The following is a 22,938-nucleotide window of genomic DNA, read 5'->3' on the forward strand; positions in this document are numbered from 1 at the left end:
AAAAACTTACAAAATAAATGTTAGGTCCAACAGAATGTTTCTGTTTTAATAAGATAGATTTAAACAAACAATAACTATCACATAAAAAATAAAAAAATAACACACGCACGATTGTGCGGATCCAGATCTAGTTTTAGTTTTAGAATGCAAGTTATTATACTAGCCACTTAACTGAACCGGCAGATTATATTTCTAATTATATTTCTCTAATTAGCTTGCAAAGATATTTGAAATACAATGGACCTGTCGTTTTTAAGGGGCTAATACAAATATAAAATGAAAAATATATGGTTTTGTATATGATTCTGAAAAATATATGAAGTTACTAAAAATATTTGTCTTCGTTAGGTTCTATTATGGATTTATTATTGTTGATCGTAAGTGTTGCTGGAGACTTTTTTATTTCACTATGTACTAGATCTTGACCCGCTTTTGGAAGCGCGGAATATTTTTACGATGAAAATTTTTACTAATAACTTAACAAATATTTTGTTAACTTTTAAAGAGTGTGTATTTAAAAATATTTTTGTATTTAAATCAGTGTTTTTAAATTCAACCTGATTGTGATTATACCGGTTAATCCGGAGATCTAACAATTCAATTTAGTTTTTTAAAATATTCATATTAAAAAGTCACTAAAAACCCGAGACTAACCGATTGAACTGATGGATGACCGATATGTAATCTAATTTGATTGAAATTGTAATATTTTCAATAATTTGTAATCTTATAATCCAAATTTTAAAGTTTATTATTTTGTAATTTATGAAATTATGACGTTTCTACAAAATTTTAAAGAGAAAATGATGGATATAAAATAACTAAGATTAATTATTGTATTATTTGGAAATATTGATAGTAGTATATAAAAATATATTGTTTGGAAACATTGATATAGTATAAAAAATAAGTATATTGTTTGGAAAACATGGATAGTAGTATAAAGAAAGGAACATTAGTGATTTAATGTAGGTTTAACTATAAAGTATAAAGATGTATTTAATTTAAAAACTTACAAAATAAATGTTAGGTCCAACAGAATGTTTCTGTTTTAATAAGATAGATATTACCAGAAATATGATCAAGTGTTGCTGGAAAACTTTTTACTTGACTATGTATAGTACCAGAAATATGAATAATCGAAACTTTTCCAATAATTACACGACAATTAATTTCTAAGAATTACATTAATCATAACTAGATTTTGTCCCGCGCTTTTGAAGCGGCGGAATATTTACGATGAAAAATTTCACTAATAATTTAACAAATATTTTGATAAATTTTAAAGAGTGTATTTAAAATATTTTTGCATTTAAATCAATATTTTAATTCAACCCGATTGGTGATTATACCGGTTAATCCGGAGATCTGACAATTCAATTTATGTTTCTAAAATATTCATATTAAAAAATCACTAAAACCCGAAACTAACCGATTGAACTGATGGATGACCGATATATAATCTAATTAGATTTAAATTGTATATAGTTTCATAATTTGTAATCTTATAATTGAAATTTTAAAGTTCACTATTTGAAATTTATGAAAATTATGACGTTTCTACAAAAATTTAAAGAGAAAATGATAGATATAAAATAATTAAGATTAATTATTGTATTATTTGGAAACATTGATAATAGATAAAAAAAATATATTGTTTGGAAACATTGATAGTAGTATAAAAGAAATATGTATATTGTTTGGAAACGTTGATAGTAGTATAAAGAAATAAATATATTGTTTTGGGAACATGGAATAGTAGTATAAAGAAAGAAACATTAGTGATTTAATGTATGTTTACTATAAAGTATAAAAGTGTATTTAATTTAAAAATTTACAAAATAAATGTTAGGTCCAACAGAATGTTTCTGTTTTAATAAGATAGATTCTGAAAAATAGAAAGGCTTACGAAAAATTTAATGCCGTAAAGTGTAATAGGGAATTACACAATAAAAGATTTTAGGAATATATTAGTATTATATATTGAAATTAGAAATAATGAAAAAAAAACATAGCTTTAAAATGCTCCCAATGACAGAAATCTTGTAAAATATGGTTGAACTTGAAAACAGAAGGACACCTAAAAAAATGGTTTTCTGTTATAAATTACATTTTGACACGCTTTCAAATCGCTGAACTATTTTTCAAAACAAACCAAATTAATATGATATAACTTTAATTTTGATTGTATATCTTCATTTAAAAGTTACACATGAAGCGTTATATTCGGTATTCTCAAATCAGAATCCGGTTGGGTTTACAAAAAAAAAATTATTTAAGAATTCTATAAAAACCCTCAAAAACCGCTAAAACCTAGGACTATGTACCGATTGAACCTATGAATGATCCACTATGTAAAACTATTTGACTTAAATTGTCATATTTAAAAAAATTTAATCGTGAATGTTAAGATGAATGGTGAATATATTATGAATGTATGCTCCAATTTAACAAAAGTTAGCCATACAATTTTTAATCAAACTATTTATCATTTTTGTAAATGTAATAGATCAATATTTGAGGGATTCATACTAAAATAAAATAGTTTTGAGCATCAATGATTCATATCGGTTATTACAATTTAGTGATTCAAGTTTGAGATAAACATAATCGCTTACTTATTTATTTACTTTACTTTTATTGTTCACATATTATATATTTTCGATTTTTTAAATTTAATTTCATTATTCAAATTAACATTTAAATATTTTTTAATTTTACTTTTGTTATAAATTTTTGTTATATATAAAAATAATTGTTATTATTAGATTTTGATCCGCACTTAATAAAGCACATGATTAATTTGTGTTCAAAACTTATTTACTGAAAATTAGAAATCTTTATACATATGTGATTTTTTTAATAAAAACATTTGTTTTGAAACTATATATAATTAAATTAAAATTTACATGAATATAATTTTATGAAAAATAGATATTCATTTATATAACCCCTCTCATATCAATATGTACTTATATTTTTAAAACTTTAAACTATAGTACAAATTTAATTTTTATTTTTTGTATTGGTAAAAGATAAATTTTTATTATTATTTTCAGAATTATTATATAAATTAAATATTGTTATTTAACCGTCCCCTCATACTTGATAAATATATTAAATTATTTTAAATATTTTAATTTATATATAATATATATTTTTAAAAAAAATTATTTATTAGTTTATATATCTTACTTAAATATTTGTTTTAATAAGTTGAGTATGTTGTAAAATTCATGAATATATTTTATTCTGTTATTTTATAATTTATCAAATAGTTAATAAATGGATTAAATTACTTTATTTTATCAATTGGTGTAGTATTTAATTATTAATATAAATTTATGTATATATGAATATTATAGAAATGTTATTTCTTATTATATAATTGAAAAATGGATAATATTCGTTTTATTATTAATTTATGAATATATAAAAGTAAATATTAAAAGGAAATTTATATTTACATTTTAAATAAAAGTTATTAAAAGATATTATCAAAATGTAATCTTAGAGAAAGTTACTCAAAAATAATATTTTTAGATATCTTTTTTGAAAATACTAAAAGTTAGTTAGATATGATATATATTTAATAACATATATATATATATTAAATATAAATTATTTATTAGTTTATATATCTTAATTAAGTATCTGTTTTAATATGTTGAAGTATGTTGTAAAATTCATGAATATATTTTATTCTGTTATTTTTATAATTTATCAAAAGTTAATAAATGGATTAAATTACTTTATTTTTATCAATTGGTGTAGTATTTAATTATTAATATAAATTATGTATATATGAATATTATAGAAATGTTATTATTATTATATAATTTGAAAAAATGGATAATATTCATTTTATTATTAATTATGAATATAAAAAGTAAATATTAAAAGGAAATTTATATTTACATTTTAAATAAAAGTTATTAAAAGATATCATCAAAAATGTAATCTTAGAGAAAGTTACTCAGAAATATATATTTTAGATATCTTTTTTGAAAATACTAAAATAGTTAGTTAGATATGATATAATATTTAATAACAATTAAATACATATATATATTAAAATATAAATTATTTATTAGTTTATATATCTAATTAAGTATCTGTTTTAATATGTTGAAGTATGTGTAAAATTCATGAATATATTTTATTCTGCATTTCATAATTTATCAAATAGTTAATAAATGGATTTTACTTTATATTTATCAATTTGTGTAGTATTTAATTATTAATATAAATTATGTATAGAATATTATAGAAATATATTTCTTATTATATAAATGAAAAATGTATAATATTAGTTTTCAATTATAGTTATTATTAATTATGAGTTTATTATAAAAGTAAATATTAAAATGAAATGTATCTTTACATTCTAAATAAAAGGTAAAAAGATATTATCAAAAGGTAATATTAGAGAAAGATACTCAAAAATATATTTTAGATATCTTTTGAAAATACTAAATAGTTAGTTAGTTAGATATGATATATATTTAATAACAATTAAGTTAGTTGTATGAGAAATAATAGGAAAAATAAATGTAATGGTCCAACATAGACTATATACAAGTAGATAAAAAATTGCTTCTATTTTAATAGTATTGTAACGTAGCGTAACAAATTTCTAGCTCATATATAAAGTACAAGAAATTTTAGTTGATGGCATATACCCTGAATAGATCTATGTATAAAACTTAGTATAAGATTTCTAGATTAAGTAGATTACCAGAATTTGTATTCTAACCTAGGTTAGAAGACAAAAATAAATATGATTCACCATTTTTTTTAAAAAGGATGGGTATATTTTTTGTTGGAACAAATATCTTACGTAATAAAAGTTATGATTCTTGATAAATTGTATATTTTTACTTCTGATGAAACTTATCTTAAATTACTTATATGACTTATTTTGTTATTTTAAAATATGACTAAACTTTAGAAGACTCTAAAATAATTCTAACCTGTAATATGATTTTATTTATTTAACCTGAAGTTAAACTTATTTTACACTGATTTTTAATTTAAATAAAATATTTTATATCTTCAACATTCTCTGTATTGAAAATTAAGTTTCAAAACATTTTCTATAATTTTATTAATTTAGTTTATGTGATTTAGTTTTTATTTTAAATGAAACTATTTTTTAAGGAGTTGAGATAATTCAGACCCGTATTATAATTTTGTTGATTTAATCATTTATTATTCCAAATTGATTTTATTTTGAAGTTTCATTTAATAAATTATTTCAAATAATTAATAATGTGAAAGATTTTTTGGAAAGATATGTTGCAAATATTTAGAAAACAAAATTTTCAAAAAGAATAAGAACTGAATAATATTAAATACTCTTTAATATAGTTGTAAAATAATGACTTTTAATAAGTTGTAAAGAATGCTGGCAAAAAAGTACATACAATTTTTATTGTGAACAACGCAGGGAGAAGTATGAAAATTAAAAGAAAAAATTGTGTTATTAGACCATGATTATTGCAGCACCTTAAGTGGGTTTTTAAAGTTAATAGCCCATTTAAATAAATCAAAACAAAATTAAAAGGCTGTTCCCGATCCTTAAGAAAGGATTTTGGTAGCCGATTATTTTTTTTTTATCCTCAGCACCTTAGAGTATGAACTGTTTTTATCCACGTGTCAGCATACCAAGCAAAGGCATTAATTATTTTTTTTCTTCTCTCTTTTTCTTTCCTTTTGTTTCTCGTCTTCTCCGCTTGGTTGTGTTCTTCCATCTCTTCCTCCACTCCATTCGATAAATCGCAGCAGAACGAAACGCCTCTAAAAGGTAAAATTAGGGTTTAGATTTTGTTCGTTCCTTCGATTCTTCAATTTCTCGGTGAGGTTAGGGGTTTTGATTCACGAGTTCAATCTCTTTTTCAGGTTTCTAGAGAGAGAGAGATAGTTATGGCGTCAGCTGATGCAGGAGAACTGGAGCACGAGTGTGATCCCGAGGAGCTGAAGCGCTCTTTGGCGACTCGGAGGAGAAAAGCTAGCGATGACGAAGAGGAAGGAATTAAAAACCATAGGGCTGAGATTAAGGCAGTTGAAATATTCGGACTTGCTCTTGAGCCATCGTATCCGAGAAAGAACCGACGCTCTTGATGCTGCTGGAAACACCACTGCTGCTATCGGAAAGGTATATATCATTTTGTCAGTTTTATACAAATGAAACCACAGTGCTCAAGCTTGTGGTTTGTTATGTACTGTACAACAGGGATTTGCGATTGGTTCTACTGCTCTGGTGTCATTGGCTCTGTGTTTGGTGCATTTGTGAGCCGAGCAGGAATAGAGACGGTGGATCTGTTGACACCAAAGGTGGTGATAGGGTTGCTTGTTGGAGCGATGCTTCCGTATTGGTTCTCTGCAATGACGATGATGAAGAGCGTGGAAGTGCAGCTCTTAAGATGGTGGAAGAAGTGAGGAGGCAGTTCAACACCATCTCTTAAGATCGGGACAAAGCCTGACTCTTTTTACACTCAAGACTCCTCAAGGTTGTTCCTCCATCTCCCTGCCTCTATATCTCCCCAAATCTCATCTCTCTGATAAAATATATTTACACTGCAGGATTTTGATTACAGATACACCAATTATCATCTCCATAGAGTATGTTTCACTTGTCTTTTATTCTCGTAGCAAAACACACATGTACCATTGATCATATATGTTTATGCACTGTGGTTTCCATCTTTGTTTGCATTTGTTTTGTTACAATAAACTTTTTTAAGAATCCTTAATTAAGAAACTCCCATTGGACCACTCAAAATGGGAGTTTCTTAACTAAAGTTCTTAGATCACTTTTATTCTACTTATCAACGAATGGACCCATATAACTGAGATGAGTACGTAGTCTTGCTCCTCACTCCTTTCCATAACTCCTTTTGGATTTGTGTGGTTCTCATTTTCCTAGGGTCCGATTTATTTTATTTGTTTTGGCTACCAGAAAAAAATATATTAATGGGCCCATGAATCATTTTTTTACCTAATTATTATAACACTAATATGAGTTATGGAAAGACTTGAGGAACAAGGCTATTATTCATCTTATATTAAATGGAGTCATCACCAAAGTTTCAACTAGATATCTTTTCATTACAGGAAAAAAAGCACGCTATGAGTTCTCTACTTCTCAGCCGTCTCTCTAGGCTCTGTATGAGGAAACCTCCTGCGCTAAGAGTTGTAAGCCACTCTCTCTTGTCTTTTTAATTTGTTATGCTCTCTCTTGTCTTTTTAATTTGTTATGTAATACTTTTGTTTTTTATCTGATATCGGATTTCACTCTGCAGAAGAAATACCTATCTGGCGCTCGATACTTGTCAGAAACCTCTATTTGTCGCATCGTACGCGCTGAACATTGTCAATATAGTTCGAGGGATGAGAGTGTGAGCAAACTTGTGATTCGCAATGTTAATGCTTGGGAAGAGAAGGATGACGAAGTTTTAGAAAAGTTGGTGCCCACGGAGTTGATGACAGCAGCAGGAACGATAGGAGCATCCCATGGCTGGGTAGCTACTTTGAAAGAGACCGTAGTGTGTCTTCAAGACGATCTAAACCCGAGAGCGTCTGATTCAGATCCGAAGCGAATCTCACAGCCTCGTCTCGAAACGCTACCTCATTGCCAAACCCAACTGGTAACCAACGTCGCCATGTCGTCCTCTTCTCCTGATGACGAAGACTGCATCTTGGCAGTCAAGTTCGTTGGACCTCAACTCAGCCTATGTAGGCCTGCTGAAAAGAATAAAAAGTGGGTCAACATCAGAATCGAAGACCCAGGCTTCTTCAACTCCCGAGTTATGTACTCAAAGAGAGATAAGATGTTCTCCATGCTGGATTGTGGAGGCACACACATAGGATACTGGGATCTTGAAAAACACAGATCACGTAACTTGGGGTCTTGTTCCTACTACTATAAAGAGTTTGTGCAGTCGGAGTTGCAGCAGTTGTCTAAGTGTTACAGGAGCGAACACTTGGTGGAGGCACCCACAGGTGAAACTTTTATTGTTAAGTGGTACTCAGATAGGAGCGAGCTCAATTTTGGGATTCCGTGTTGGCAGCGTTTCATGGTGTTCAAGATACAATATGATAAAATTTGCACAGCCGTATCCACTAACGACATCGGAGATCTCTGTATTTTCCTCTCCACCAAAGGCGAACCTTTCTCTGTAAAGGCTAGCTTGTATGGCCTAAACCCAAACTGCATCTATTACGTGCGCGACTTTGACTTCGGAAAAGTCAGTATCCACGATAATGTCTGGATTGGTGGACTTGGCTTCTCCCCTGTCCCTTATTTCATTCCACCTCAATCCTCTTAATTGTGTTTCTTTACTTGTCGCATTTAGATTACTATGGAAACTCACTCGCACTTCTATTGTATAGTCTGATTTTACTTTCAAATGTTATTTGGAGTTTGAGCATCACAATGATACAACCACTCTCCAACCCAACTCCATTTTTTCCTTCAAAATGGAGTAAAAGTGAGTTTGGAGTAGAAATACTCCAACCCCACTCCATTTCTCACTCCATAATGGAGTTTACTCCATAAATGGAGTAATCTATTTTTTTTTTGTTCATCACTCCATTATGGAATGAGAAATGGAGTGGAGTTGGAACATTTTTACTCCATAATCACTTTTACTCCATTTTAGAGAAAAAAATGGTGTTTTACATTGGAGATGCTCTTAGTTAATTAATTACTAGATAGCGACCGCACTATGGGCGGATATTATTTTGACCAAACTTCCTAATAATTATTCAGATTATATTATTTAATTTTTTAAGTTAATGGTTTATATATATATATATATATACTTTTTTGCTGTTTTTGTCATCTATACACTGTATTATATTCTCTTTACATTTTTGCACATGTTCAGATACATTTGTTTTTCCGAGTATCAACTTTTTGAATTTTGAAATAAAATTTGTTTGAATATTATAATTTTTAAGAAGGAGATCAAGTCGGATTCTTGGAGTATGGGTAAGTTCTTAGAAACCTAGAATCTCTAAATAACCTATATGTATATGTTTAAAAATGTCAACAAACAACTTATAAAAGGCAAAAGTTAATATGCACACGCACGCGCCGGTAAAGCTATAGATTATTCTATTGAAAATAAAGTACAAAATAATATTACATATTTTAAGTGATTTATTACAGAATTTTTAATTTATCTTTAATTAATTCTAACCACTTTATTTATCGACTTTTAATTAATTAAAATAAATTTATTACAAAGTAAAAAAAAATCGAATTTATCTTTTTAAAATTGTTGATAACATCTTCCTAACTTCTTCCCTCATTGTATTTACTATAATAATTCGACATCATTTATTTTACGTCTTAACAATAATAACTAGATTTTGATTCGCGTTTAAAAAGTGCGGGTTTGTTTTCGAACTGACTGAAATAAAACTGAAAACAACGAAATCAAAATTGAAATGAATTTCATAAATAACCGAACAAATCATTTATCTCTGGAATAAAAAATAAACAGAACCGAGAACGAAAGTACCTAAATTTTAAAAATACAAATGATATACTTAAAAATATTAATTATATTTCATTTATAAATAAAAATTATACAAAAATATTATTTATAAACCGAATTGCCCTTTTTTATCCAAAATATCAAAAAATTATCTTAATTATCTGATATTTGTATCCGAACACCCCGAATTACCTGATATTTAAATTAAAACTCCAAATTATCCTATATTTTTATCTATAAATACATAACTACCCATAAACCAGAATGAGACTGGAACTGAATTAGACCCAATTTTTTTTGCATACTAGTCGGTTACCAATTTTGCTACTAAACTGAAATAAAAACTGAAATAACCCAACTGAAATTAAAACAACAAAAAAAATACCTTAACTGAAACTGAATGATGGGGACTAATACTGCATATCCATTCACATTGTGCGACTAAAGCATTCTAACTTTACAAATTATTTAACTCTTCTGTAGCATTCTATTAGAAGTTCTACAGGATGATATATTTTCACAAATTTTGTATTTAATGAAAATCTATTTATATATTAAAAGTTTGATAAAATCCAAAAACTCGTCATTAACCCGTGAACCGACACCGGTTGACCTGATAAAAACCTAGAAAATCTTATAAATTTTTGTAAAATTTGATTAAATTTCAGATATACTTTATAATAGTATATAAAACTGAATCAACTATTTGATCCGCGCTTTTAAAGAGCTGGAATATGTTTTGACAAAATTTTAATTTAACAAAAATAATGATATTTGTTCCTTGCGTATTTATATTTGAAATATTTTATTAAAAATAAATTTGAAAAATAAACTGCATCCAATTTTTATATTCAAGAAATCATTTATTGTTAATTAGAAATAATAAAAATTTTGACAATATTTGTTGAGGTGTATATTCATATTCTAAAGGTTTGAAAAAGTTTGTAGTATTTGTAAGTTACAGAATTTTATGAAAATGCAATTTAAAAATAAGAAGTACATTAAATATTTGAAAATATTTTGGTGATGTATTCAAATTTGACCGATTTAAAATGGTTGTTATAAATGTCAAGTTACATGTTTTTATGGAAAATATAATATTAGAACAAATATATAATAGGATTTTTAGTTATTTTTATATACATTTTCAATTTTAGAATAAGAATCATATAAACATATTAATGAAGTTTTTCCACATTTGTTTTTGATGAAAACATATATTCATTTAGTAAAATAAATCATGTATTATGATTGAAAAACATGTTTAAATTAATACATAATTATGCATATACAATAGAATAGCACATAAAAAATCTGGTTTATGCATATTCATAATAAAATATTGGCGTGGTAAAAAAATTCAATACACAAACTTCAACTTAAGATCAATGCTCATAATTGAGATTACACGAAACTTGATTTCACTACCATGTGAGTTATATGTTAATCTATGTATATCTTACGTGATATGTACTTAGTGATGTAAATCAATATTTTGTTTAATCGTTATTGTTTACGACCAGTGTAATATATCGCATAGTTAATATATCAAAAAAAAAGTTTGTAATATTTTGTATACTCTACATGTTTAGTCTAAAATAAATGAGGACATGTATTTAAGGAAATCAAATATTCCACGTGTTACGCTATGCTAGAAAACTTAATTAAACAACACGTTAGAAAATTATCTCAAAATATATATAGTATAGTTAGAGAAAATAAAGGTAACACCAAAAAAATATTAATGAATAGGTGCAACAACCTTTTATAAGTAGATTTTTCAGAATATTTCTGTTTTAATAGTATAGACTAGATTAGGACCCGCGCCCTAAAGGGCAGAAATTGATTTATCAAATTTCAATTAATAATATATGGTATATATAATATGTGTATATAATATTATATATATTTTGTGTAACATTTATCTATATATACATATTAGACATATATATAATATTTTATCAAATATATATAGAGTTTAATAGTGTTATCATTTGTGTTATACTTGTTATTAGTTTGTATTTAATCTTCTTTCATTTTTAGTATAATAATTTGTCTTGTCACACATTTTACATTTTAACTTATACACATAGTTATGCTATTTTTCAAAAAAAAAATTTATACACATAGTCTCGTAAAATGTAATATATAAAAAACATATTTAAAAAATTTACTGACCATATGCCACCATTATTTGGTTGTTTGGACAAAAAAAATCATGTTCTTGCATAACTGTGTATGTTGTGATATGATGTAGGTGAAGAGTAAATATATGGAAATAAAGTTAGTGATACGAACATGAGCTTATGTTGGTCTATGCCACAATTATTTGGTTTTTGGAAGATCAATGAGCATAAGCATACACGGTCTTTGTATGCTTACGTTGTAAATGAGTCGAATATTTTTTCTCTTATGTCTGGAATGATATGGAACTCGTTGATTTAAGAGTGGTTCAGTTTTATATGATCTAATTATATTAAGAGATTAACCAAAAATATTATAAAAGTGTTACTGGTTAGGTTTAACTAATCTATGTTGGTTAAGATTTGGTTTAATTTAAGTTGGTAGGTTGCATTGTATAGGAGGCATGATATATTCTAGCAACAACTTTAAAAGAGTCCAAAATTTAAATGAGAACTTCAAGTAGTAGATAATCCCTAAATTAATGGGGAATTTTCAAAAATACCACTTTGAAGGTACCATTATTCATCTTTACCACCACTAAGTACACATTTTCAAAAATACCTTATTTATTAAAATGTTAAAGACTCTTATATCTTTGTTTTTATATGCTTTTCAAAATTTTAATCCAAAATTCTAAATCCTAAACCCCCAATTCTAAACCCTAAACCCTAAATCTTCAACTCTAAACCCTAAACCCTAAACTATATACCCTAAATTCAATATCCTAAACCCTAAACCCTGAAACCTCAACTATAACCCTAAATCCTCAACTCTAAACCCTAAACTTTATACCCTAAACCCTAAAACATCAAATCTAAACCCTAAAACATAAAATCTAAACCCTAAATCCTAAACGTTCAAATCTAAACCCTTCATTAAAAGTAGTGGTAAAAGTGGTTAGTGTAAACATGAAAAGTGGTACTATGAAAATTGTATTTTTGGCAATTTCTCTAAATTAGGGTTAAATTAATAGATTAGATACAACATTTGAAAATAATATTCAAATTAAATGAAAAGTATATACTGCATTAAAATTAAAATTATTATCATTCACAAAATATGAAAAGTATTAATTACCATAGTTATAGAATATTGTATTTTTAATTTAAATTAAATGCCAATAGAAAAACTTATAAATATATTGAAATGTAGAGGTAGAATCTTAAATTTTTAAAATAGGATCATGCTCCCTTAATATTATAGATGTATAAAAAAGAAATATGCTTATACTGTTGGAATAGATTGTATATGATTATGGAAAGACTTGGTGAGCAAGGCAGGGAGAACTATGAAAATTAAAAGAAAAAATTGTGTTATAATAATTAGGTAAAAAATTGATTCATGGGCCCATTAATATATTTTTGCTGGTAGCCAAAACAAATAAAATAAATTGGACCCTAGGAAAACGAGAACCACATAAAATCGAAAGGAGTTATGGAAAGGAGCGAGGAGCAAGACTACGTACTCATCTCAGTTATATGGGTAGTAGAATAATTGAAATAACTATGACTCAGGGAAAATGAGAAGTTGAGGACCACAGAAAGGAAACATAGCTATAGAAAGACTTGAGGAACAAGGCTATTCATCTTTTTTTTTTTTTTTGAAAAAAAAGGCTGCTATTCATCTTATATTAAATGGAGTCATTACCAAAGTTTCAACTAGAGATTTTTGCATTACCAGAAAAACGCACGCTATGAGTTCTCTGCTTCTCAGCCGTCTCCCTAGGCTCTGTCTTAGGAAACAACCTGCGCTAGGAGTTGTAAGCCGCTCTCTCTTGTCTTTTTAATTAGTTATGTAATACTTTGTTTTTTTTTCTGATGTCGGATTAATCCGCAGAGACACCTCGTTGGTGCTCGTTTCTTGTCCGAAACCCCTCTATGTCACATCTACGGTGCTGAACATTGTGGAGAGAATTGGCTTGAAGGGGAAATCGGTAGACTCATGATCACTGATTTTTCTGGCCCTAGCTGTTGGACTAGGGTTTTGGAAAAGACGGTGCCAATGGACATGATGGCAGAAAGGGGAACGATGGGAGCATCACATGGGTGGGTACTTAGTTCAAAATACGGCCCGTATCTTTCAGATGATCTCAACCCTGGAGTGTCGGAATCAGATTCATCAGGAATCGTACTGCCTGATTTCGAAACGCTGCCTCATTGTCAAACCGAACTAGTAACCAACGTGGCCATGTCATCCTCTTCTCCTGATGACGAAGACTGCATCTTGGCAGTCAAATTCGTTGGACCTCAACTCAGCCTATGTAGGCCTGCTGAAAAGAATATAAAGTGGGTCAACATCAGAATCGAAGACCCAAGCTTCTTCAACTCCCGAGTCATGTATTCAAAGAGAGATAAAAAGTTCGCCATGCCCGCTTTTGGGGGCACACACATTGGATACTGGGATCTTGAGGAAAACGTGGAGAAACCAAAGCTGTGTAGAAATGGCTTTAACACTCCTCAGTTGTTGCAGTCAGAATGGGAAGAATTAGATTTGTGTAGCACGGTCGAAGAGTTGGTGGAGTCACGTGGATCCACGCAAGAAATGTTTATGATTAAGCGGTTCAGAAAGAGAAATAACGACAAGGGAGGGAGGATGGAAGAGTATCAAATGTGGGTGTTCAAGCAAGGTCTTAACAGATTTAACCCACGGCAATGGTGCTACACTAATGACATTGGAGATCTCTGCATTTTCCTCTCCAAGTCTGAACCTTTCTGTCTCAAGGCCAGCTCCCACCAGAAATGCCAAAACTCAATCTATTTCATCGATAAAAGCGAACGGGGAATATTCACTCTCGGGGATAAGTGTAAGACGAGTAACTTCTCCAATTTCACTGCCCCTTACTTCATTCCACCTCAATCTTACCTCAATGCTAATCGTATCAATCAGTCCAATTCTCCTTAAGCTTTATTAACCAGCTCTGTTTCATTTTCTATGTATTATCCATGATGCTTTGGCTTTTACTATGAAATCGAAATTCTAAAAGTTTAGATATGAGTGAGTAATGCGATCTCAATACATCCATGAGTGACAAGTGTTGCCTGAAATATACAGAAGTTGCACGACCATAATTAACACCTCTTCTTGAAGCCTGAGTACTAGCTTCAACCACAAGCAACTCCAGTTTTTGAGTCTTAGCAAGTGGTCTCAATCCCATCGTTTGTGATTTCCAAATACGTTAATAATTTCTACTCGGTGAAAGAAACAAAACCAGTTGCAATATATGCAATGAGTAAAATAATATTAGATGAAAATAAAATATACTGAATAATGTCAACATGTTTATTTGTAATTTTTTTGTAATGACAAATAGATTTACAAAGGCTTTGTGTGCCAAGTGAACGCAGGGTAGGTCAACCAACCCCATCAGATGATGGGTGCCTTTAGGGTCCGTCCTTGGGATAGTATATTTGCTGGTTGCACCTTTGTCCGAGACACCTTCAGAGACATAACCACCAAGAACTGCACTGGACTCACCTTTAGTTACATACGAATGTGTACAAATAGAAAGGCTACCGTTTTATCTCCTAAGAGTGAGTTGAGTTCTTAATTTGTTCTCTCTCAGAGATGGTAAGGTTTGTGTGGACTTTTCTTGTAGCTTCGCTCCTATAGCTGGGTCGAGGATGAAGCAAGAGCCTCTTGTCGTTGGTGGTGGTATGCTTTTGTGACATCTGCTGAGTTAGATGCTTCTGTGTTGAAGTCTTCTGCTCCCTTGGAATTCAGCTTTCTAGTCTTATGTTCAGTTTAAAAGATGATGTTTCTCTAGCCAAGTGCTATGTTCTGTTGTTTAATCGGTTGGATATTTCTATTACCGTCTGCTTAGTGTCTGTACTTTCTCTTGTTCATCTTTGTTTGCTAATGAAATTTACAGAGGAAAAAAAAAGGTTTTATCACCTAATCCATTGGGGGTTCCAAAAAGTTTCACATAACGACAAAAATTCAATCCTCGTGCCTTATATATTTACAGCGCATAACATTCTTTTCCCACATTAAAGATAAAGATAAAGAAAGCATATGGATCCATTTATAAAGAATTCATATAGAAACACAACTTTTATTGTAAGCCTCCTTCTGTATAGTTAAAATTGTGGATAAAAATAACCCTGAGAGGCATTTTCACTGTGAGGTTGTTGGCGGGAATTAGAGAATCCTGATGATGCTGCTGCTGCAACTGAGAACAACTGTGGTGGTTGTTGCGGTCTCATGGTGCTGGTTTGGCCAGGTCTCTGCCATCCCCAGTTACTCATCATCCCTCCTTCAGCTTCACTTCTATTCTCCTGAAAAATCAAAACATAACATTTAAAAACAACATCAAACATTGTTTCACTGTCTGGAATTTACTTAGGAATTGTGTTGTTTGACTTCAGATACTGTTGTCTTTACCTCAAAGTAAGCACGATGGTCCGATGAACCATAAGGAAGAGGTGTATTCACCGGCTTTCCCATGAACTCGGTATCTATCTGCAATTTTGAACACTTGTAAGAAACAGTCTAACCATTTTGAAGGATTCTTCAGAGATTTGATAATTGAGAAATTACCGTCAAGCTAACTCCAGTTTGAGTTACATACGGATTAGAAGGGGAATAAGAGATCCTCCCGTTTTGCTTTGACACATATCCGGGGGAAAGAGAGATTCCCAAGTTTAGATCAAGTTTGTCATGACCACCTTCATAGAGATGAAGAAAACAATCAGAGCTGTTTTCTATCGACTGATGATGAACATATTCACAAGATTACATACTCTCAGAGTTAATGTCATTCGGGTATGAACTAAGCTCAAAGTTTGTGACTGCTTCCTTACTACCATTAGAGCTTATCGCAGCCTTGTCGCAAGCCCTGTTTTCAAGAAGCAAGTGTTCAGAAAGAGAGAAACTCATGCTGGATCTTGAAAACTAATTAAATTCTTCTTAGGGAGGTATACTGTTTTTTTTTTTCTGGCCAAACAAGTAAATCATTATCACTATAAGCAGCTTCTACTCCAATTCAACCATTTTAAAAAATTTCCAAGACTGAACAATCGTACCATTTGCTAAAAACAGCATTTTTCTTTACTTCACCAATCCTAGTGTCCCATTTCAGAGAATGAAAGAGAAAAGGTTTGCTCACTTTTTAGCAAGAAGCTGCTGCCCCATCCTAGCTTCCCATCTGCCACAATTGTGTAATGTAATCCCTCTATACTTTGAGCTTCCCCTCGAGAAACCAGTGCTCTGACGACGGAGTATGTGCACAAACTCTTCCTTACTCAGGTTCTCTACCTGTTTTTTAGAGGTTAATAACATTCGAACAACATAAAAAGAAAGATCACATGACACAAATTAATAAGCCAAACTAACATTCATATATATAAACAAAAAAAAACCTGTTTCATATCTTCCTCATAATCACCAACAGTAAAGTTGATATCAGCATCAACGCCTCTAAATTTGATAGCAGCTCGATCATAAGCTCTACATAAATATATACATAAAAATAAAAAAATAAAAACTCAAAAGTTGATTCATATATAAAAAAACCTAACCCAAAAAAGGATAAAGTAGAGAGGTACCTAGCAGCGGCATGAGCAGTGTCAAAACCACCTATATAAATTGAAATAAATAAGAGAGTTAAAAGATGAAATCTAAGTACACTTGTTGTTCTATCAACAATCAATTCAAATTATTTAATGTTACCTAAATAAACTTGTTTCCCACAATCCCTGCATTACAAAAAAAAAAGAGTTCTTATTAGATTTGATCTCACAAAAAGTTCAAATAAAAAGTTGAGAAAAAAGATTTACCAAATGTGAGATTCCCATCTACCAGTTCTTCTATAGAAGGTGACTCCTCTGTACTGCGAGCTTCTTGACCTTGGTCCTCTCCGGCTCTTTCTCACCTGAGCCGGCGCCGGAGCCGGAGCCACCGTGTCGAAAGAGAGATCGATCCAGCTTCTAGAGCTCGAGCTTCGTAGGTGACCAGCCACGGGGAATAACTTCTTGGTAACGCCGGAGATAGAAGCGGCGCTTTCGTCTCCTCCGACTTTTAATATATCGAAGCTGAGAGTGAAATCTCGAGTCGAGATAGAGGAGTCTTCGTCTGCGTCGGCATTGATTACCGACGACTTCGACGTCCCTGACTCATCCACTCGGTTCCCTGAGCCGTCTGACGTCTGCCGATCTGCGACTGAGTCACTGTACTGAGTCGACTCGGCGTCGAGATTAAGATCAAGCATCTTTGTAACAAAACACTAGCAGAGGAGGAGCAGAGCAGGATCAGTATCAGCGATCGTCTTTTAATCTTTCTTTAGTCAACACGATGATCACATGATACACAGAAAACGAGAAGAGAGAGATAATCGAAGCACTGACGCTGTCGTTTAAAAGTGACGGCGAGGAATGAGAAAGAGAAGTTTCGTAGACGGAAAAATGTTAACGCCGGCGAGAGAGAGAGTGTTAAAAGAAGAAAGAGGAGGGAGGGAGGGAGACGTGTGAGGGAACATTTCATAGCCTTTCTTAGAGGACTGATCCACCATTTATAATCAAAGCTAAAACATTTAATATCTCTCTATATACAGTATAACCTCTATAAATTAATATAGAAATTAATATTTCTATAAATTAATAATTTCTATAAATTAATAAAAATTTATAGTTTTACTATAGTCCAAACATTATTAATTTATAGAGATTTCACTGTATAACAATATGATTCATCGATAATGTTATATAACGTTATTTTTTAATTGACAAAAAAGAGTATAACGTTATTTTTTCTCTTTTGGCCTTGGTCTACCGGCTTAGCAGGTGTCCGGTTGTTATTGTCACTTTTTAGATTTTTTATTTTAAAATAATTGCACTCCTTACCCACTAAACTCACCCTATTTGCATTTCACACATTAAATTTCCCCAATTTTCTTCCCCCATCACTATCATTTCCCTCCTCCTATGATAAATCCCTAATATCCAACTTCTTTTAAGATTTTGAACAAATTCAATCTTTTTTTTTAATTTCAATTAGGCACTGCTGCTTTCTGGTCAATGCTTTTGGTTTACTATGATGATCTCGGCTCACTACTTCTATTTACTCAACCTGCCGTCACTTTTATCAAGGGGATAATAAGAGTTAGGCATTTTTTTACCTAATTAAGATTGTAATTCTGAAAGGAATTCTATTCAAATATTCTAAATAAATATAAAATTTGATGTAAAAATTATATCATGGATGCTAAAATGAAAATCTACCTGCAAATAAAAAAAATATTAACCAATATATTAGAGACATGTGAGGCTCTAAAAATACTATATCACCATTTTTACTAGAAGAAATATTCAAATACTAAGCACAAAAATGCATACTCTTTTCTTTTTATTAAGTTTTTCATTTATTGATCAATCAAAAAGTACCATATACAAAGAATAGGCTATTAAAAAGGTGCAAAAAAGAAGAAAAAACCATATACCTATAAAAGACTTTCTGCTATTAGGATTATAATCAAACTAGATTTTGCCTGCACATAAGTCATAGTATGACCACTCAATTAATTACTTAATATGACATTTTTATTATTTATATTAAATTTTAATAATCAATAAAAATATCAATGATAAATAAATTTTAACAATAGACTTGAATTTTATTTTTAGTTATAACAAAATCTGTTAAAAATATCTAACAAAATCTAGTAATATAATAGTATTATTATTAATGGTAATTACAATTTTATCATAAAAAAAAAGAAAATAAAATTATTTTATTTTATATATTTATCATTATAGTCTTTATTATATTTAAACAGAGGTATTCTATGAATTAAATATGAAAAAATTATATTAAATTGGTAGATTAAATTGTTTTAAAATTTATTTTCATTTAAATAAATTTTTCATTCATTGTTAAAGCATCGTAAACTATCAAATATTTTATGCAAAAACTAAAATTATCAACATATGTTAAATGTTTATTCACAACTATATGTTATCTTTTTGTTTATTTTGAAACTCATAGCAATATATTATCTAAAATTATTATATGTATAATATAATAATACTGGTAAATAGCTCATGTATTATTTACTATGTTACTAGAAAAAAATTGAAATTTTAATAATGAATTAATTTTTGTGATTTATATATTAATCATGAAAAATATGAAGCCTAAACAATAAAATTAAAAAATTATACAATATATAATATTAAATGTAAATCATATTTTTTAAACATTTAAGAGGATATCAAAATTATGTAGTTATAAAATGAAAAAAAATATCCCTCATGTACGTACGTATGGGATAAATTCTCTAGTTAAAATTATAATCAAATACTTCAAACCTTCTCTACGAAGACCATTTAAGAGATGATTCCTTGGAGACGGAGCAAATGATTAGAGTAATCAACAAATGAGTCAAGAAGATGATCACCTCCCTTAAACACAAATGTATATTCCAACACTTCAAATTCACATACCAATATTTCTAGTAACAAATTATTTAAATTTATTCTTACATATATTTTCTGTTTTTGATTTTTGTTAATTATTTCTATTTCACCCAAATTTCAAAGATATTATAGAAGTGTCTTCTTTACTAAGAGATTTACAAAAATCTGTTTAAGAACTATTAAAAAATATGATCTTTTAAAATTTTATTTTACATGTCATCATTACGATCACTCTCACGAAAAATATGATATTATTTAATGAAAAATATGATGTGACATTCTCATATTAAAAAATGTAAATCTTAATGATAGATATTTTGTCTTTTTTAAGATAATAAAATTGGGTACATTCCATAAATATAAATCATGTACATTATTATCACTAAAAAATTAGAATAATACAAAAGTTTAAGAAAAATTCCACATCAGCTAATAATAAAATTTAGCCAACTTTTATAAATATCTATTTTTATCAATACTAATCTAAGTATATCTTAACAAATACAAAACTAAGCCACTCAAAAACAAATACCAACTAAGATAATTTAATTGAAATTCAAAATTTTATGGATAGTTTATTCGAGAAATTTTCTTGGTACATAAATCATCATAATAAAACGGTTAATCAAGTCTTGAATTTTAAAATTTATTTAAATTTAAAACAAAACTAAATCACTCAAAAAAACAAATACAAAATTAAGATTATTTTAATTAAATTCAAAATTTTATGGATAGTTATTCAAAAACCTTTCTTGATACATAAATCATCATAATAAAAAGACTAATCAAGTTTTCAAAATGTTGAATTTATTTGAATTTAAACATGATACAATACATTAAAACGGTTAGTTAGGAAATATCATAAGTTAAACAAAAACTAAATAACAAATAATTTTTAACCAATAAATCAAATTTAAAATATTAATAACTTCAATTTCGTTTTATATAAACTTACTTTTGTGCATTGCATAAGAAAACACCTAGTCAAAAAATAAAATACCATACAGATCATAATGACCATGTATACCGACGTCTACGCATTATAAAAACAAATCCTATAAATATTTATGTTCTTGTCTCTGCTGTACCTAAACAACCTTGCCTATATATCTAACTAGGGTAAACCCGCCCTACGGGCGGACGAATGAATAAACTAACAATACAAAATTTGAAATTCTAATTTAATTTTAACTGAAAATACAATTAAGGTTCATAATTGTTTTGCAACAATCTTAGCTATGTATTTTAAAGTTTATTTTAGAAATTATCAACTTATCGAATTGTAGTAAAATTTTTAAAATAATTATTTAATTCCTGTCGGAGTTTCTTTTAGTTTAACTATGCCAATAAGACACACAGTTTTTTAAAAATTACAGAAACTATGAAACATTAGATATTTATTAAAGTTTATGTTTATATTAAAACATTTACTAAATGTTATTTTTAAATCGTTATTTTCAATTTCTCTTATTATGTTCATCTCTGACGGTTAAAATTGTTTGATGTTATGTTATTCAACTTCAAAAATTTTGCATAATTCAATAATTTTGTTATATATATTTGTTATATCTTGTTAGTTTTCATTTCTCTAGAATTTTCTGATTATGTATGTATTATCATTGATTGTTGTTTCATCATTTTTAAATTGATTTTCAAAGCTAAGTTTTATGACTAAAAATGAAAAGTCAGTGGTATAGTGCATTTTAAGAATTTTTAACTCTCAAGTCAAAGAGTTATAGTGCATGTCGACAGTTCTTGAATTGATTTTAACTCTCATGTAAGCTTGTTGTTACTGCCATCAAGGGACCAACTTGACTGTAAACCAAATCAGACAACTCACCCTTAACAGCTGGACTTATGCTTATTTCTCGACTAAGTTTGATAAAACATGAACACTTATGATGATGATAAACTTGACCTTCATTACATTTACACGAAGCTGCTGTGTAATTTGTAAAACATTTTTTTGTTTGTCTTTTTCTTTTTTTTTTTACTGATATGACCATCTTTTTAACTATGACATTTTGAGAACAGCCACTTTATTATAAGCTTAATTAACAGCAATAGATTCCATGAATAAAATTATCGATAAGAAGTGGAAACTAAGAAGCCTTTGAAGTTGTTCAAAAAAAAGCCTTTGAAATAGAAGTGAGAACAATATAAAAGAATCATGTTTAAATTCTTCATTTTGATTCTGAGCTTTCTAGTGATCTATGATGCTTTTGAATGTACCTATATCTCGTGCTATCAGCAGTCTGTTCTGCTTTCACCTAGTTTACAACTTAGAAAATCAGAGACAGTGGAACTTGTTAACATCTGCATCACCCGTGCCTTTACACTTCTTCATTCTCTTCTCCAAGCTTTTTCTATAAACTTTATGAACCAATTTCCAGCTTCCTTTTCTATCTCTTTAGTCAACTTCATTGTATTCCTAACCCGGAAGGAGGAGCAACTGATGGTTTCCTCTTCTCATCGTTTGATCTGATCAACAGACAAATCATTGGTATAGTGCATTTTAAGAATTTTCGAACCAGTCTTGAACCGGTGGTCGTTAAAGTCGCGAGCATGTGAACCATTGACGGTGAAAGACATGAGGGTCGACTGAAACAAATGTAAAAAAGGCAAAATCCACAAATCTTTTAGAAGAAAACAATTCAAAATCAAGAAAGTAAATCTTCTCAAATAATCCACAACCGACCTTAAAAAATCTGGAAAGTTCATAGAAGAAACTTATGATGAACTGGCGAGGATATCCTGGAGGAGACAGGTAGTGTGGTCGCTTCCTGAAAGTGATTCTTTGCAATTATTTGAGAAAATCTATAAATCTCAATCCAAGTTTC

The 22,938-nt window shown here is 29.3% G+C and overlaps 3 protein-coding genes across 7 annotated transcripts; 2 read left to right on the plus strand and 1 right to left on the minus strand.

Moving 5' to 3' along the window:
• The first annotated feature begins 5,653 nt into the window (after nt 1-5,653).
• LOC108847105 (uncharacterized) lies at nt 5,654-8,406 on the plus strand. 4 transcript variants are annotated; one of them, XM_018620291.2, is made up of 6 exons: nt 5,654-5,806; nt 5,902-6,157; nt 6,236-6,512; nt 6,586-6,624; nt 7,100-7,197; nt 7,305-8,406. In XM_018620291.2, the coding sequence occupies exons 5-6, from the start codon at nt 7,132-7,134 to the stop codon at nt 8,328-8,330; spliced, it is 1,092 nt and encodes a 363-aa protein (XP_018475793.1). In that variant the 5' UTR covers nt 5,654-5,806; nt 5,902-6,157; nt 6,236-6,512; nt 6,586-6,624; nt 7,100-7,131; the 3' UTR covers nt 8,331-8,406. The 4 variants fall into 4 exon arrangements, with proteins under 4 accessions (XP_018475793.1, XP_018475792.1, XP_018475791.1 ...); XM_018620290.2 differs by having other exon boundaries at nt 7,117-7,197; XM_018620289.2 differs by having other exon boundaries at nt 6,586-7,197.
• A 4,904-nt stretch (nt 8,407-13,310) lies between these two features.
• Nucleotides 13,311-14,679, plus strand: LOC108846668 (uncharacterized). Its single transcript, XM_057005615.1, has 2 exons — nt 13,311-13,449; nt 13,527-14,679. Exons 1-2 carry the CDS (start codon nt 13,384-13,386, stop codon nt 14,589-14,591), a joined length of 1,131 nt encoding a protein of 376 aa, XP_056861595.1. The 5' UTR covers nt 13,311-13,383; the 3' UTR covers nt 14,592-14,679.
• Nucleotides 14,680-15,594: 915 nt separating this feature from the next.
• LOC108844674 (ethylene-responsive transcription factor RAP2-7-like) lies at nt 15,595-18,174 on the minus strand. 2 transcript variants are annotated; one of them, XM_018617959.2, is made up of 9 exons: nt 17,465-18,172; nt 17,358-17,383; nt 17,234-17,264; nt 17,048-17,135; nt 16,795-16,943; nt 16,430-16,524; nt 16,227-16,354; nt 16,071-16,148; nt 15,595-15,964 (listed from the first exon to the last, which is right to left on the minus strand). In XM_018617959.2, the coding sequence occupies exons 1-9, from the start codon at nt 17,893-17,895 to the stop codon at nt 15,767-15,769; spliced, it is 1,224 nt and encodes a 407-aa protein (XP_018473461.1). In that variant the 5' UTR covers nt 17,896-18,172; the 3' UTR covers nt 15,595-15,766. The 2 variants fall into 2 exon arrangements, with proteins under 2 accessions (XP_018473461.1, XP_056861423.1); XM_057005443.1 differs by lacking the exons at nt 15,595-15,964; nt 16,071-16,148; nt 16,227-16,354; nt 16,430-16,524 and having other exon boundaries at nt 16,791-16,943; nt 17,465-18,174.
• Between the last annotated feature and the right edge of the window lie 4,764 nt (nt 18,175-22,938).

The sequence above is a fragment of the Raphanus sativus genome, chromosome 3, assembly GCF_000801105.2.
Source record: "Raphanus sativus cultivar WK10039 chromosome 3, ASM80110v3, whole genome shotgun sequence".
Taxonomy (NCBI): domain Eukaryota; kingdom Viridiplantae; phylum Streptophyta; class Magnoliopsida; order Brassicales; family Brassicaceae; genus Raphanus; species Raphanus sativus.

Bases quoted from the DNA above. Each gene is read 5' to 3' on its own strand.
- LOC108847105 (XM_018620289.2), top strand. From the start codon at position 7,072: ATGGAGTCATCACCAAAGTTTCAACTAGATATCTTTTCATTACAGGAA. The intron at 7,198-7,304 runs GTAAGCCACTCT...TTCACTCTGCAG, and splicing joins AACCTCCTGCGCTAAGAGTT to AAGAAATACCTATCTGGCGC.
- LOC108846668 (XM_057005615.1), top strand. From the start codon at position 13,384: ATGAGTTCTCTGCTTCTCAGCCGTCTCCCTAGGCTCTGTCTTAGGAAA. The intron at 13,450-13,526 runs GTAAGCCGCTCT...ATTAATCCGCAG, and splicing joins AACAACCTGCGCTAGGAGTT to AGACACCTCGTTGGTGCTCG.
- LOC108844674 (XM_018617959.2), bottom strand. From the start codon at position 17,895: ATGCTTGATCTTAATCTCGACGCCGAGTCGACTCAGTACAGTGACTCA. The intron at 16,944-17,047 runs GTTTTTTTTTGT...TCTAAAAAACAG, and splicing joins ATGAGGAAGATATGAAACAG to GTAGAGAACCTGAGTAAGGA. The intron at 16,149-16,226 runs GTAATTTCTCAA...TCAAAATTGCAG, and splicing joins AAACTGGAGTTAGCTTGACG to ATAGATACCGAGTTCATGGG.